This window comes from Trachurus trachurus, assembly GCF_905171665.1.
Source record: "Trachurus trachurus genome assembly, chromosome: 16".
Classification (NCBI taxonomy): Eukaryota; Metazoa; Chordata; class Actinopteri; order Carangiformes; family Carangidae; genus Trachurus; species Trachurus trachurus.
Window position 1 is genome coordinate 25,537,015 of NC_139902.1, and position 15,907 is coordinate 25,552,921.

At 45.4% G+C, this 15,907-nt stretch overlaps 1 protein-coding gene across 1 annotated transcript in view; it reads left to right on the forward strand.

Annotated features, from left to right (window-relative positions):
- zfpm2a (zinc finger protein, FOG family member 2a) overlaps positions 1–15,044 on the forward strand; it is a gene marked incomplete at its 3' end in the record, with an annotated part of 116,862 nt that extends 101,818 nt beyond the window's left edge. The window contains exons 6-8 of the mRNA XM_083990197.1: positions 11,017–11,223; positions 11,891–12,118; positions 12,466–15,044. Coding sequence (XP_083846323.1) covers positions 11,017–11,223; positions 11,891–12,118; positions 12,466–15,044 — 3,014 coding nt within the window. The remainder of the gene's footprint in view (positions 1–11,016; positions 11,224–11,890; positions 12,119–12,465) is intronic.
- Between the last annotated feature and the right edge of the window lie 863 nt (positions 15,045–15,907).

Below are 15,907 nucleotides of genomic sequence, written 5' to 3' on the forward strand. Positions count from 1 at the left end.
ATTGCATGCAATTTGCTTATGCAGGAGAGTGATAAAGTGTGCTTATTTAAAAGATAAACAAAGGGGGGATCTAGTGCAGTAAATTGTGCATGTGTGTTTATTCCCTATGAGCAACGCCAGAGGTTTATAGTCCCAGACACAGGCAGCCGTACTTTATGGCTCCTCTGTTTGTGTGATAGCAGTATTTATGATATTGGAATTTATGTCGTACTGTATTCACACTGTCTGTGTGCGAGTGGTGGTCTGTATTTAAATGTACTTAAGTAGATTTGGTGTTTGTCTTGTGTTTGAGCCTTTGAATAATGTCAGTTTTAGCGAGAGGTCAGATTCATTATCCCCCTCCATACTTCTTACAGGGATCCGGCCTCCCAAGGTTAAATTCAACATCCCAAGTTTTTTTTTCTCGAGGAATGAAAGCCATTCGAGTAGAGGGGAGTTTCATCTCCTCAGCCCCTGCTCCAGCTAATCTTAACCCCTCGCAATAACATTTCCACTCCGCTTCCTCCAACTCCAGACATATTTGCTCTCTCTTGCTGCTTGTGTCCTGTTAAGATTTAAACAGCAAACATAAAATGCGGAAGATAACCTGCGAGAAAAAAAAAAAGGAAAAAAAAAAACGCTTTGGAGAGACTTGACTCCGAACATTATTTTAAAGACCAGATCTGAGAGCTCCGGCGCAGCAGTCGGGAGCGATTATCTGCTGTGATCCCTCTCCGTTGCACCAAAGTCATTCATCTGCCGATCCTCCACCCCCCGCACACACACACACGCAGCCCTATGCAAAGACAGACCCCTAATCATGTCGACACCGTGTGTCAGTGCCGTGGATGAGCAAGGCCTAGAGATGAGAACGGCTCTGTAAACATGGGCAGGCAGCAGGGAGCTTCCCTCTCCCCCCACGCTGCTCGGAATAAGCAAACGGGAAGATTTAGGGATTTTGCCGGGGCCCAACTTTGTAGTATCGGCTCAGGGTCTTTTTCGACGTTTTCCGGGGTGCTGCCTATGGGATATTGTTCTTAGCTTATGAAGTGCCGCCCGCCCCTTATAAGCTGTGTGTCTTTTGTCAATAGCATTACAATTTTGGAGCTGAATCTTCCTTTTTTTCCCCTGTCTGTACTCCCTTGGATTTAACTCTTCAGTATCTGCTCTGGCCCACATATTGTCCATATATTCTGTCATTGACCTTTGCTGTTGACCTCTAACATTCAGATAAACCAGCAGAATCTTTATGAGGAACTCCTATTATACTGCTCAGCCATTTTTCATTTGACCTCCACATTCATAGAAGTCAACTTTTTTTTTCTCCCCCAGCACTCTCGATTATGAACTATCATGACAGACTAGTAAATCTAGTGTGAATCAACTGTGTGCATTCCATAAACAGGCTAATACAATTGGCTGTATCAAATGGGATGTATATTAACAACAGTCAACTGTGCTCTCTCTCCTGTCAGGATTCTATTATGGAGCATGCTCCCGCCCCTTGTTTTGATACAGCAGTAATTTAAAGACCGATCTTAATTGACTTATTTTTTCCGCATGTCTGTCGGAGCTTGTGCATGCACTGCAATAAGAGTCTTGTTTCTTTATTGGGCCACACACAATGTACTGAGTTCAATTTTACCATTCATAATGAATGCAGCCTCGCCATTCAGATGCAGCCATAAGCACACAGCAGATAAGAATTTAATTAAATGTAGATTAAAACCAAACAGGAAAACACACTGGCTGATAATTTTTTATCACGTCCCCTGGTCATATTTTTTTTCCCTCATACTTTCGACTTGTTCTTCCTTGGGCTACATCTTTTCAGCTTGCCAAAAGTGGCACAACACCTCACACATCTCACCGTGGCGCCGTGAGATTGTGTAAAATGCAAAACGAGGGGCGGTCACACGATTAATCAGAATCCTCGTGTCTGGGGAGGCGGGGGCTGGCGGAGGATTGCAGGAGGGGGTGGACCGGGTGTACAGGGGTGCGAGGAAGAAATTAGTTGCTTCATCCCAAATTTGCATCATATTCCAAAGGACAATCCCAGCACTGTAGGCAAGGGGAAACATATCTCGCTCTCTGCAGGAACAATTAAATATTTTCGACAATGCTGAATAAATGTCACCTTCAGTATCAAATTGTCCATACTTGCTAAACATGATGTTACAGTGAGTGCCTTGAAAGCACGCCCGAGCAAAGAGGAAAACCAGTATTTTGGATGTGGACCACAGCCTCAGCTTACATACTGTAACACACATTCATGAGCTGTACACCTCAGGCTCTAATTGTGTGTTGAACTCCACTGGGGTTGACAGGGAGCTGGAAACTACTGCAGCCTTGTCAGGGCTTCCCCACCACACCCAGCTCCTCAGTCACATATTAAAGTCATTTATTTAAAAAAAAGAATAATAATAATAAGATTTGTACACAGCTAGAATTTCCATTATTGTGTATTTTTATTATTATGAACAACTGACAGAAAGGCCTTCTCAAATATCAGGATGTAACTCCGGTACTAATACTGACGTATTTTCATTTTTTCCCCCCTTTTTGAAGAAATACATTAATTTCCCACCATCTGGTGTCCGTATCATGTAGCATATTTCACTTGCATCCAGCTTTTCTAACACTTTCAAACAGCTGTTGGCTGAGACAGTTACCTGAGTGACTTAAAAGACAGATCCTGCAGTTTTTTAATCAGAGGTGATGGTCTTGCCTTCTGCACACACACACAGATCCTCACTGATGTGCTCAGACTGGAAAACTACTAAATTGCATGATTATAAATTATAATATAGAAAGATTCCTGCTACGGTTACAACAACACGAATGCTGCTGTTGCATTTAGCAGAAAGGTTAGAAACATGGCCCTGGATACATGTTAGTGGACACGGTGCCATCCCTGCCACCTCCACAGCGGCCGACACCGGCGTGCCGCTGCCTGCCTGGCTGTTCCTGTGCCCGCCTGCCCACCGCGCTGGTGCTGCATCTCAGTTCCACTCTATTACCCTCACGCAGGCGATTGGCCTTTTCTGTGGGGAAAAGAGCAATTTCCTGTCGCAGTCTGTTTGATCAAGTGCTAAACCCTTGTGATCAATAGAGAGACAGATGTCGGCTCCAGATGGCCGCGTGGTGATACCTGGGGCAGCGCGGGGGCTTGCCAGGACGACAGAATGGCAATGAGCAAGGGCAGCGGCTGTGCTCCCGATGCACCAGCCACCGAGACACAATGTGACAAACGCAATTAGGCCTTTTAGCTGCAGATTATTTATTTCTCTTGCAAACCGACAGAAAATTTAATTAGCACATACTTTAAGCAATATGTAGAATTACAGGGGAGCAGAGACAGAGGGCATGCTGGGATGTTGCATCGGTGACTGGTGTGTTAATGTGTGTCAGAGAGAGAGAGTGTGTGTGTGTATGTGTGTGTATGTGTGTATGTATTCTTTCTGTGTGTTGCTGTACTGTGAATACCAAATTAGCATAGTCGTAAATAAGGCACAGAGACACTTTGCAAATGAGACAAATGTGTGTTTTAAGGCACAAATCAATAAGTGTTCATGAAGAAAAACACATAACTTCATAAATTCCATCCCTCGTGACCAGATCAATAATGCTGAATTCTAAAGTGGATGACAGGTGCATCTCTCTGGCTCTCTGTCCTTCTGGAGAGGAAAAAAATAACTGCCAGCACCAGAAGGCCAAAATAGACCTTTCCAAAGAGGAGAGACAGAGGAGGAGAGAGGCTCCCATTTTTTAAACGGCAAGCATTTGCATTAGGGCTGGCATCCACCATACACCCCCACATACACACACTCACACACACACAGACAGACACACACATATACACCCACACACTTCAACACACACTCAGACTGGCCAGCCTGCCCATGTGGCGTAGGGCTGGAGCCATGTTGGAGGAACCACTGAGGCGCGTGGCAATGGCGCTCTGCTCTCTCCCAGGAAAACCGAGCTCGCCGCCGTTTGGCCCTCCGCCGTTCACCTGCTCCCGCCGAGGCATGATGGGTAGGGGGACACGGGCCATGGGGCCGCAGCTGGAAGGGAGGGAGGGGTAGGGTCTGCTGCAGTGCTCAACACAGCGGCGTCCTGTCACGAGGGGTCTTCTGGTCCCATTAGCAGGGCTTGGTCAGGACGGGCCCCCAACCAGCCTGCCGCCACAGCGGGGGCCACAGTAAACACATGTCGACTGGCCACAACCAGGACACAGGCAGCACTACCCGCAGAGAAGGCGAGCTAATAGAGTGCTCAATGGGACAAACCTGTCCAAATAAAGAATAAAGCAGAGCGGAGCGGAGAGGAGAGGAGAGGAGCCAGTCAGAGCTTCCCTTTAATAGTCTACTCCACTTTACTGTGGACAGGGAGGAGCTGACTGTGTGTGGCAGCTAATGAGGAGAGCAGCTTTGTACTGCAGGAATGTGTGGCTGGTATTGTCTCAGACTGACAGCACAGAGCTCATGTGTGTTACCTGCAGTATAGAAAGTGTAAGATGGGAGAATGAGAGTCGACTGCTTGTGAGAGGACATTCAATTTGTTTTGGAAAAATGAAGAAAAAAAAATGTCCTCTGTATTTTTTATGCATCTTTAAAAAGGTCTGTTTAAACTTTAAATCATAAAATGCAAAAGAAAAAAAGGTTTATGTAAAAGTCATAATAAAACACTTGATATTTGGCGTGTTAATTATTCTTCCTTTGATTTAATAAATTTCATTAGAAAATAAATAAATTTGAAATTGAAATCTAAATCGTCACGCTCCATCATTGCTCTCTAACAGAGCAGAAATAGCTGCTAATTCACATTTCTATTTTTTTCCTCCCTCAAAAATTATTACAACACTATTACCAGGCAAACATCCCCCTGCCAGTGTCGTTCTCACTGTAATGAAAAAGCTGCACAAACCTCCAGAGACTAACCACAGAAACATCTTTTAATTTCAAAGTGAAACATTTCATTTTTACTCAGTAAAACATTTGCTGAATCACGTCACTGCTCCATTTTTTTTCTTTTTTTTTTGTCTTCAAACAATTGGTAAATGTGTGTTGAATGACATTGTTCCGTGTGCTGTGCTGCTTTTATGTCTTTGTTGCCTGTGAATGTATACTGTAGAGAGAGCGGCGTGTATGAGGCTCCCCTGGGAGGACTTTTTAATTTGTGGATTCTGACCCGCGTGCCATTCGCTCAAGGCCATCCATGAGCTCTCGGAACTGGCTATATCTGCAAAAACACTTGATGCTAAAATTAGTCTGGACACTGTAGTGCAAAAGGAGAGAAAACTGGGGGTTTGGGGGTGTCAGACGAGACAAGGCAAGTCAGGGCTCTGTAAACACATATTAACTGAACACTGTTTATTTCCCTGGAAAAGTGGGTTTTGTCTGCAACAATTCTGTAATTCCAGAAATAAATTATAAAACGTGTTAAAGAGCATTACGGCATTCTTGCTCACTGACATCACAGCAACACAGTAACAACAGACAAAAGAGTATTAAACATAAGATTTAAAAAGGGAAGAAAAAAATCACACAACATTTCAGCCCCACGTTTTGAAGCTCACTAAACAACATTTCCAGGTAAAGATCGAGTCAGAACGAACTCAGAAGAATACCTTTTGATCCAAATGCATTTCTCAGGAGAGTAAGATCTTTAGCACCTACCTGCGAGGATGTATAGGCAGACTGGCGTCTGTGCTGCTCTGCCATGTCTGAGACGTCTCTGCATCATCACAGCAAAAAACATCCACCGGCTGCGGCTTGAGCATGAGAAGAGTGCCTCCTAGTGGCCTGGGAGAGAACAATGAGAAGGAGGAGGCAGAAGAGGAAGAGAGTGAAAGAGAGATAGAGAAGGGAGAGAGTCAATCTGTGTCACTGCCTTAGTGAAATAATAGTAGAGTCAGCTAATTCTAGTTTAGTGTACCGTCAATAATAGTAAGCTTGTTTGACCCTGTGAATGATGTTCCCGCTTGTGTCTAACTCAGCGTTTTCCTTTCTGCTGCCTGCTTGCTTCGGCTTGGGATTGTGACGGCAGCTTTGACAGCCATGAGTCATACTAATGTGCTCAACTCTGATGATCCAGAAACAGTCTAAATATTTACCAGTATTCATGAGGAGGATTTGTTTAGTGTGTGTCGCAGCACCGTCTGCTGTCAGGTGCAGATACAGATATTATTCATCCACATCCACCGTTTTGTGATTAATATTTTCACAAGATCCTGGCAAGTTGACTGGGAAGTTGTTTTGTGTGTCATGTTGTAATTTACTCCTGTGTGATAAAAACAACAACAATAGCAACAACAGAAAGAAACAATGTAAAGAACATGGTTAACAACATGCAGCTACTTGATATTCGTAGGTGCTTGTTCCCATTTGACCAGGAGGAGTTGGAGCTGATTTGAAGACAAGAAGAGTAGAGGTCTTTAATTACAACCCTCTCTGTGGCTTCAGGCACCACTGGCCTCACTTCACAATTAAGACCAGCAGTGTGTGCACACAGGCAATCTACAGAGATGACAACTTTAAGGGGCCAAGGAGAAAAAAAAAGAGAAGTTTCCACATCAGCATCAGGGTTGACAAGGGGGGGGGGGAATCAAATTACGCAGTGAAACTGGTGTCATGTATTTGAATCTGAGGGCTGTCAAGCTTGTAACATGTCCTCTCAAACTCTCCCATCTCACACAGTGCACCGTGATGCTTGATAATACGTGACCCTGTGATGCAATCAAGATATTGCCAATAGGCCAGTGTTAGTTTTCCCAGAAGCCCCATTCAACCCCTCCCCTAATATGTGGCTATGGTGCAGTGGGACTGTACTCCAGTGCTGTAATGGCCTCTGCAACGGTAATGTGTTTGGACAGATGGGAGAGGCAAGTGCTGATGTGCTTAACTACGCATTTTACAGCTAAACTATTAAAGAGTTGTGCTGTTTACACACCAACATTTGAATACCTGTCTTCAGGCCAGTTTAATTATCCGAGCCCTTCTGTTATTTCTGCTGCTTTGTTGTCTCTCAGCTTTTTTTGCACGAGGCATGAGAGATTTGTTTGCGGCTTCATTAAGATATGGTGGTGGTGGTAGCGGTTTGCAGGGAGCAAAAAAAAAAAAGAAAATATTATTCCTGCTCAAGTATCTCATACTCTATTCTCCCAGCCTCCCCCATACATACACAGATACTGTACACACCCATTTTCTTATAAAGTCATTTAAAGTGAGAAAATTAAAAAATGCCCTGTGATGCCTGCCCTTTTAAATCTCTCAGGGCTTTAGGCAAAGGGGAGGGGACACACGCCCCGAGTCCCTGCGATTCATCCTGAGACGTTTGATTAGTTTATAAGTACTTATAGGGGGGAAAGGGTTTGCATTGTAATTTTGTTTCATGAATTCCTTCATATGTTCATCTTCAACTGCATGTTCAAATAAACCATTAATCAAAAGGAAGAGAGGGAAGAGGGCATTTAGCCAGCAGAGCCATAGTCTCAGGGCCTCAATGAGCCGGTGGATATGGTATTGAGAGACTGTAGGAAGCAGTGGTTTTTAATTATCTGGACTACGTACAGGATGCCGTTTTTGATTGTTTTAATGAGGCAGCTGGCCTATTGTCTCCCCTTAATTCCTCCATTGTTTTTAGAATATGTCATAGTTCTTTATTCTTTTATCAGGTGCTCTGCAGGAGGATTTAGACAATAGCCTTCATTCCAACTGCATTGGCCACTGCACAAAGGCAGCTCACTGCAGACAGTTAGCAGGCAAACAAGTGCAAATCACAAGCTCCACTTTTCCCTGCCTTTCCCCCAGTTTCACGACTTAACGCTTCTGGTCTCTCGTTCTAACTCTTGACCCTCTTCCTCCTTTCCTCCCTCCTTCGTTCATGCAGATTGTGCCTTTGTCATAGGTGGCTCACCTGTGTTTCTGTGATTTGAATCACCTGTCGTTGAGCGAGCTGTCACAAGGAAACAGCCGTGACAAATCTTTCGAGAGAGCTCCTTCATGGAATATTGTTTTTGTCTTCTGCCCACCTGATGCCTCCGTGCAGCTGCTTTTTCTATTTCTATGCTCTGCATCTCCATATGTGCATGGAAATGACATGCTTGTGCGCAGTGTTTTGCACACACATATGCTCCTGCCTCCTGCATTTGTTTGCGGCCACAGAGTTAATCACATTTATTTGACTGTTTCAGTTTTACAGCCTCTGAAAGGAAAAACAGCCATCATTTCAGTGAATAGTCAAAAACAAATCATATATAGAGATATATAATACCCCCCAAAAAACTGCTCTAAATCTGAGAGAAACAGTGATGACTTCTAATTCTGATGACAATTTAAGTGTAGTTTAAACCATAATCCTGCAGCCAGGGCACATGTATCTTACTACCCTGTCTTGGTTGAGTGACTGTAATAAGCAGAGTGCTGCCTCAGTGTTTTGTGTAGCTCAGTAAAACTGGGACATGCAGTCCTAAAACTCACTTCCAGCATTCTCACACACAACAGATGGATCTGTAGCATTCTTGGCTGAAGGGATGCAATCTGAGCGCATATTCTGCTGTCAGAATGCAGTGAAACATTTTCATCAGACTCCACATAATCTGCTCCATTTCAGATGCGGAGAGCATACAGTATCTTTGATTTGGATTGATCCAAAAAAAACAAAAAAAAAACACTGATTTGTATCAGTGTGTCGAGTGTTGGGGCCTAGTTCATAATTCTCTTTGTAAGCTGGGTGCGTCTGAACTGAGAGATCCATACAGAGGGAGAGAAAGTTTTGTGGCTGTGACTGCGATATATTCCCTGCCATTGTCAGTGGCAGTTTGTATCTACCTTGATGGTAACTTGGGCAGACAGTGGAGGGGAGTTTTGTTATTTTAATTAGGAGATAAAAATTCAAAGGGCCTCTCCAGGCAGTGTGTGGTATGACAGAATCAAAACGATGAAGTGGAGCGGCCTGAAGTGTGTGTCTCGTCACAGCAGATTGGCCGACAGATAGGCACTGCTCTTTAAAGTGGCGCTGACATGCACACTCTCAGGCAGGCGCACACACATATATACACACACACACACACATTTGTGGGGAGGAAGCCTGCATACAAGTGGGACTTTGAAAGATAGCATATTTTAATACCATTTCACTCCTTTGACACGTTTGTGCCGGTCTAATTTTCAGTGCTTCACCAGCAGATAGGAAGGGCTAGAAAGGTTTTAATCAAAACTGTGATGTGAAATCTGAAATATTCAATTCTGAATTGAAATAATGGGGCAATTCATTGTTGAAACTTAACAATGATTTATACTTACATGCCGTGGTTAAGTGTAAAGACATGGTGGCACTGTTTCCACCCCTTTTTTTTTTTCCCACTCGCAGTAAATCCCCAGAAAAGTGAATTGTTTTCATACAGAGCTTCACTGAAGAACCTTCACCGCGTCTACAGGCTGGTTTTAAACCTGGTGATTCATAGGTTTTGTGTAAACATGAGTAATCAGTGATTCACATGTGTGGGGGCTTTGGAGCTCCGTCCCCCTGTCTTCACACCTCTCCTAAGGACTCTCTTTATTCCACATCAGCCAGGGCTCAAATCACATGTCCCCTCTCAGCCTGACACTCCGTCGGTATGTTTGCACATCTTTGAAAGCTAACAGCGTGCTTTAATTAATTGTCCAGCTTTCCTCAGAAACAATGTCCTAATTCTGCCATTTAGCGGGAGTGTATCATAGTTTGTTGTTATCTCCCCAGCCAGATTTCTGTAAATAGTCATATTAAAAACTTTAATCTCTTCAGTGGAAAATGAAGTGCAGCTGAAAAGCCTGTCATGTGCTGAGATAAATATTATCTAAGCTAAAACCTTCACTCTCTCCCTCTACCCCCCTTCATTCCTCCTGCCCCCTCCCCCTTTCTCTGACTTAATGAATATGTTCAGAAGATTTCAGAGGAATGCTTAATCCCAAAACACAACAATCTAATAATATGGAGGACCTGTCTCAGTGTTCTGGCTGACAACAGCACTGTAGGCTACAGTTTACCCCAGCTGAGGTTTGCCTTGCTTCTCGATAGGAACATCAGTAGCAACAAAAGGCGTTTGAGTGACAGTATAAAGAAATACATTACCTTAAAAAGGTTCAGCCGAATGACAAACGCACACTTTCACATTTACCTTTATTCGTAGATTTGGTTTGACCATATTTTTTTTGTTGTTGTTTTTTTAGGAGGGGATTTGTCTAAGAGAGATATCCTGTTGCCATAACAATAAAAAGCAATAAAAAAAAAATCTGTAAATAGTATAGAAAAAAAAGTGTCATTTAAAAAAATAGTGTCTTCAACAGTGTGTACAACCTACAGACTTCAGTTTGAAGAGATTTCAGTGGAAGTATACATAAAAACTGTTGAAATCACGCTGTCAATTATCCATTGTAATTTGCACACTGATTTTGGAAAAGCACGTTGCTCTTGAATCCTCTAAATGTTATTTTTTCCGTTGACCTTCATTGTGCGAGCATCGCGGCAGGAATCTGAAAATAAATAAGAAACTAGAGGAACCCTCGGTGGAGCCCAGACCTCCACTTCGGCCACTGTCAAAGACACAAACGAGACCTCAGAGAAAAAAAATTCTAAATCAAAGTAAATGATCCAGATCTGCACAAAAACATAATGGGTTCTCCCATGATCCATTTCTCATAGCTCCACCAAGATTTGTGCAAACAAGGGTTAAGCCTATTATTTTAAAATTCCCAGGACAATTCAGTACGTAGCATGAAATATATTTTCCATTTTGGAAACAATACATTTTTTCACTTTCCGCCCTACCCCAGCATCCTGTATCGACTGCACACAGTTATGCAACACGCTATTGAAATACTGAGTCTTTGAGATGTTGTGCACACCATTCACCTCACATACAAATACCACTTCTTTGATTGCATAATGCCCTGACATTTCAGACTATACGGTTGCCCCTGTGTACATGCAGCGAAACCTTCTCTTCTCTCGCAGCAAGCCTTTAAATGTCTCCTCTATCTCTGTTTTGTCCAGGTGGCCAACTGTGGTGCACCACCACCAAGAACATGATGGAGGGCGAGGAGCTGGTGGCGTTTGCGGTGGACTTTGACTCCCGTCTGCAGGCAGTGAACCACATGTCTCTGAGTGAGGGCATGTACCCAGCCAGGCTGCTGGACAGCATCCAGCTCCTGCCGCAGCAGGCCGCAATGGCCTCCATCCTGCCCACTGCCATCGTCAACAGTGAGTGTCCACCACCACGCACAGGCGCACATGCAGGAGCTGGATGGAGACCTGCTTTTGTTTAGACACGCATGCTGTTGTTTTTTCTGTCTCTCACACACACACACACACACACACACACACACACACACACACACACACACACACACACACACACACACCAGTGCACAGCCTGCACTCAGTCACCTGCTTAACAAGGAGCGTCGTCTCCGCCGGGCGTAGATTAACCCAGATGAGTCTCCGCACTGGAGATAAGAGCCATCGACCTTCAAGTTTTGGGTTCACATAAACACACTGAGGCTTGAACTAATGTGTTAATTGCAAAATACATGCCTCATGCAAATAGTGTGTTTGTTTACTTAGCGAGGGCTATCTGGGTTCAGCTCAACAGGGAGGCTTCTGTAAGCAGATGGTCCAGTGTTCTTGTTTGCCCTTGAGAAAGGGCACCAACCCAGTGGTAGAAACACAGCGATATGCAGCAGCTGAGGATTTGGTTGGAAAAGCCTTTTAACACAGGCTTTGAGAGTCAGAACTGTAGAAGTATAGAAGAGGGGTATGTGTGTATGCATGTGTGCACACTCTTTATCTTTATACTTATGCATAAATATGAAATTACTGTTTGTATCCAGATATCTCATCCCCTTTGTTCCTTTCTGTCTCCCTCCAGAGGACATTTTCCCCTGCAAGGCGTGCGGAATCTGGTTTCGGAGTGAGAGGAACCTGCAGGCCCATCTGATGTACTATTGCAGTGGGCGACAGAGGGAGCCAGAGACGGTAGTGGAGGACAGCGACACCGGACCCCACCAGACCCAGAGTATCTGTCCCTTCCCACAGTGCAACAAGAGCTTCTCTGGAGCGAGGGCCCTGGAAATGCACTTGAGCACCTCACACAGTGGTGAGTGACAATGTCATGGCTTTAACACAACAGATTTAAGTGTTTTGTTAATATTACAGGTCTAGAGAAGGCTACTTTCAATCCGTTTTTAAAGAAGGAGAGTCTTAGTGTTGTTTAGGGGGAAAAAAAGATGCAGGTTTGGAGAAATGACTGTCGTTTCTTTTCAGAAATATACATATCCTGCTGTCAGCTATCATAGTTGACAGTTTATCCTTGAGCAAGAAAAATCTAGTGGATGGGAATAAGCTTGGCATAATGCATGAGCGTTTGATGGTTTCCACAGTTAACTCTAAAGGAGAAGTGGGAGGCGAGATTCTGAGCATTTCTCCCTTTTATCTCCTTCACAGGTGTCAAAATGGAAGAGAGCCTCCCTCCTGGCACCAGCTTGAAATGCACAATCTGTAACTACACGGCAGATTCTCTTATTACATTCCAGCATCACATCATGTCTCACCTGTCACAGGCGGCCTTCAGATGCAATCACTGCCATATCAGCTTCCAGAGCCACAGGGAACTCTTACAGCATCAGGACTTACATGGGCACGGCAGCAAACTTCACAGGGAAGGCGACGGCAGCGAGCATTCCCCCAGGGGGCCTGAGGAAAGCCTCCAGCAGCAGCAGCAGCAGGCCCGCGCTGAGCTGGCCAACAGGAAGGATGCTCTGCTGGGAAGTCCCAAAGGGGCCCTCAACAAGGAGACCAGCACAGACGGAGAGGCTGACAAGGCTGAGAAGAAGCCCATGCTGTCGGTTCAGAAGGGAGAGGCGCACCCAGGCAGTAAAGCCAGTTTCTCTTACACAAGGATCAAGTCTGAGCCCTCCAGCCCCCGGCTGGCCTCCTCCCCCGTGCAGCATAACATGCCTACATTTCCCATGGGCCCCTTCTTGTCTCAGTTTGCTTTCTCCCAAGACATTTCAGTAGTCCCGCAGGCTTCTGAGATTCTGGCTAAAATGTCAGAGCTAGTTCACCGGAGGCTGCGCCATGGAGGGAACAGCTACCCCCCTGTCATCTACAGTCCTCTTATGCCCAAAGGGGCCACCTGTTTCGAATGCAATATCACCTTCAGCAACCTGGACAACTATTTGGTCCACAAAAAGCACTACTGTAACAGTCGCTGGCAGCACATGGCAAAGTCTCCCGACTTCTCCGCCCTCTCAGATAAGGTCCCTGAGGCGGTGAGCCCCAACAGTGGTCACAGTTCTGTTAGCATGTTGGCTAGCTGCCACCCCACAGAGGCCGACAGCCACCTCATGCAGTCTGCCTGTCTGAACTCCAATGTCTTGGACATGATCAATGCTGGGGCGAAAGGGCCTGAGAAAGATCTACCTGGACAAGTGAAGAAGGTTTCGACCCCGACTGGGGCTGAGGAGCGGCTGAACGGCAAACAGATGGAGGGGAAAAGCCCCAGTACAGGTTTAGTGGAAAGTGACAATGATCCAAACAAGACAACCTGCGAAGCCTGTAACATCACCTTCAGTCGTCACGAGACCTTCATGGTCCACAAGCAGTACTACTGCGCCACTCGTCACGATCCGCCCATGAAACGTATGTCCACCAACAAGGTGCCGTCCATGCAGAGAACCATGAGGACCCGTAAGCGCAGGAAGATGTACGAGATGTGTCTCCCAGACCAGGACCACCAGAGGCCCCCTATGGGTCAGCCGGGCTTCCTCGGAGTTCCTCCTATGAACCCTTGTACATCCCAGGAAGCTGTAGAGAGCCTGGCCGACCGCTTCCACCCCCGCTGTGACATCTTCCCAGGTATGGTACCCAAACACCTGGAGGCCTCTCTGACTGTCACTAAACCAATTCTGGCTCCTAAATGCAATACTGTGGAGCAGCAGGAGCTGGACGCCCCCATTGATCTCAGCAAAAAGTGTTCGCCAGTCCCCGACAAGACATGTAGCTCTCCTAAAAGACTGTTGGACTATCACGAATGTGCAGTGTGCAAGATAAGTTTTAACAAAGTGGAGAACTACCTGGCGCACAAACAGAACTTTTGCCCCGCAACAGCCGCCGCCGCCGCCGCTGCCGCTGCTGCTGCTCAGCAACAACAACAACAGCCACAGCAGCAGCAACAACACAATGAGACTGGCAGTCTGGAGCCAGGCATGTTCCCAGATGTGAAGAGTGAAGGCAATAACAACCCCGATGATGTCTACGATAAGAGCCCAGGCAAATGTGAGAAGAATGGCAATGGGAAGGTTATGGTGCAGAATGGAGGCATGTTCCCCCCTCACCTGGGGCCTGTGTCGGCACTCAAGTCTTTTGCTGAGCCCCAGCTCATCCCATCAAAAGATGAGAACAAGAATATGTTTCTGCCCCACTGCCTTTATCCCGGAGCAATAAAGAAGGTGAAAGGTCCTGAGCAAATATCACCGTATTTTGGGATAAAGCCGACCGATTATGTGACTGGGGGACCGGTGATGCAGGGAGAGGCCAGTGAACAAGAGCAGAGCGTAAACGGGGGAGGAGGAGGAGGTGCAGGTGGTGGAGGAGGAGAGACGGGAACAACCAGAGACCAGGCCCAGCAGCCTGCTGCTAATGGCTGCCCCCACCCTGGCAAGGAGCCCCTTCCCTTACTGCCCAAAAACCGGGGCATGGTTATCGTCAATGGGGGGCATAAGTCCGAGGAGCGTTCAGGCACAGCTCCGCCGCAGCAGGAGAACCAGCCCCAGCCAGACAGCCAGCCCCCCAACCCCTCACCTACGTGGGCCACCGAGAACCAGGCCGACTCCAACGAGAACCTGTCGCCTTCCTCCAAGTCCCCGAACGAGGAGGCGCCGCCCACGGCCACTAAAGGCGTGAACGGCTCTGGAAGTGGCAAGTACTGCCGGCTCTGTGATATCCAGTTCAACAACCTGTCAAACTTTATTACCCATAAGAAGTTTTACTGTTCATCACATGCTGCGGAGCATGTAAAATAAGTCAGAGGAATAAGACATGTTCTTCTCCTCCCTCCCGCACCCCCACACCCACCCCCCGACTTTTAACCCTTTTTTCTCCTTTGTTTTGGTACACTGTTGTGTCTGGAATAGTGCATCACGCAGTGCTAAACGCTGCTTGTGGACAATCAAGAGAAGCTTCTTCTTTCATCGTTTTAACACTTAAAAATGCAAAACCATTGGTTAAAAAAGAAAAAGAAAAAGAAAAATGAATCAAGAATAATATTGGTGCCACTTTCACATTAATTTATTTTACAATCAGTATTAATAGGAGTAGTGATCTTAATTTAAATTCAAAATGAAATTTATATCAGAGTTGTTTGTAATGTTATTGTATAGTCATTCTTGTGTAGCACACATATTGTTTACACTGTAATGTAGGCTCAATGAAACAATAGACAATACAAAAATGAGATGCATTTTAGACACAAAAATAGCTACTGAGGCACTTGTGTATTCTTATTTGCTGTACCAGTTTCTGTATATGCCCAAAATGTCACTTGCAGATTGCTACTAATGACTTGTTAGCCTTAAAAATCACCATTTGGGTGTGATAACCAGGCACAACCCTGCATCTCACATTTTGGCATATACACATGGCTTTGCATACATATGTGGCTGTTTGTCCCTGTCTCTTTTCTTCAACTCAGATGTGGATGTTTTCATGAGGATGGCGGCATTCTTGTATAGTACTCGTATTTCTGTTTGATGATACTTTGGTCTCCCTTTTTGCAATTTGCTCTCAATGCAATACTTTGTAAATGGGGAACATTACTGAAAGCAGTATTATGAAATGGGGACTGTGCATATAATTATTTGTAACCCCATAGGGAAAAAAAGAAGTT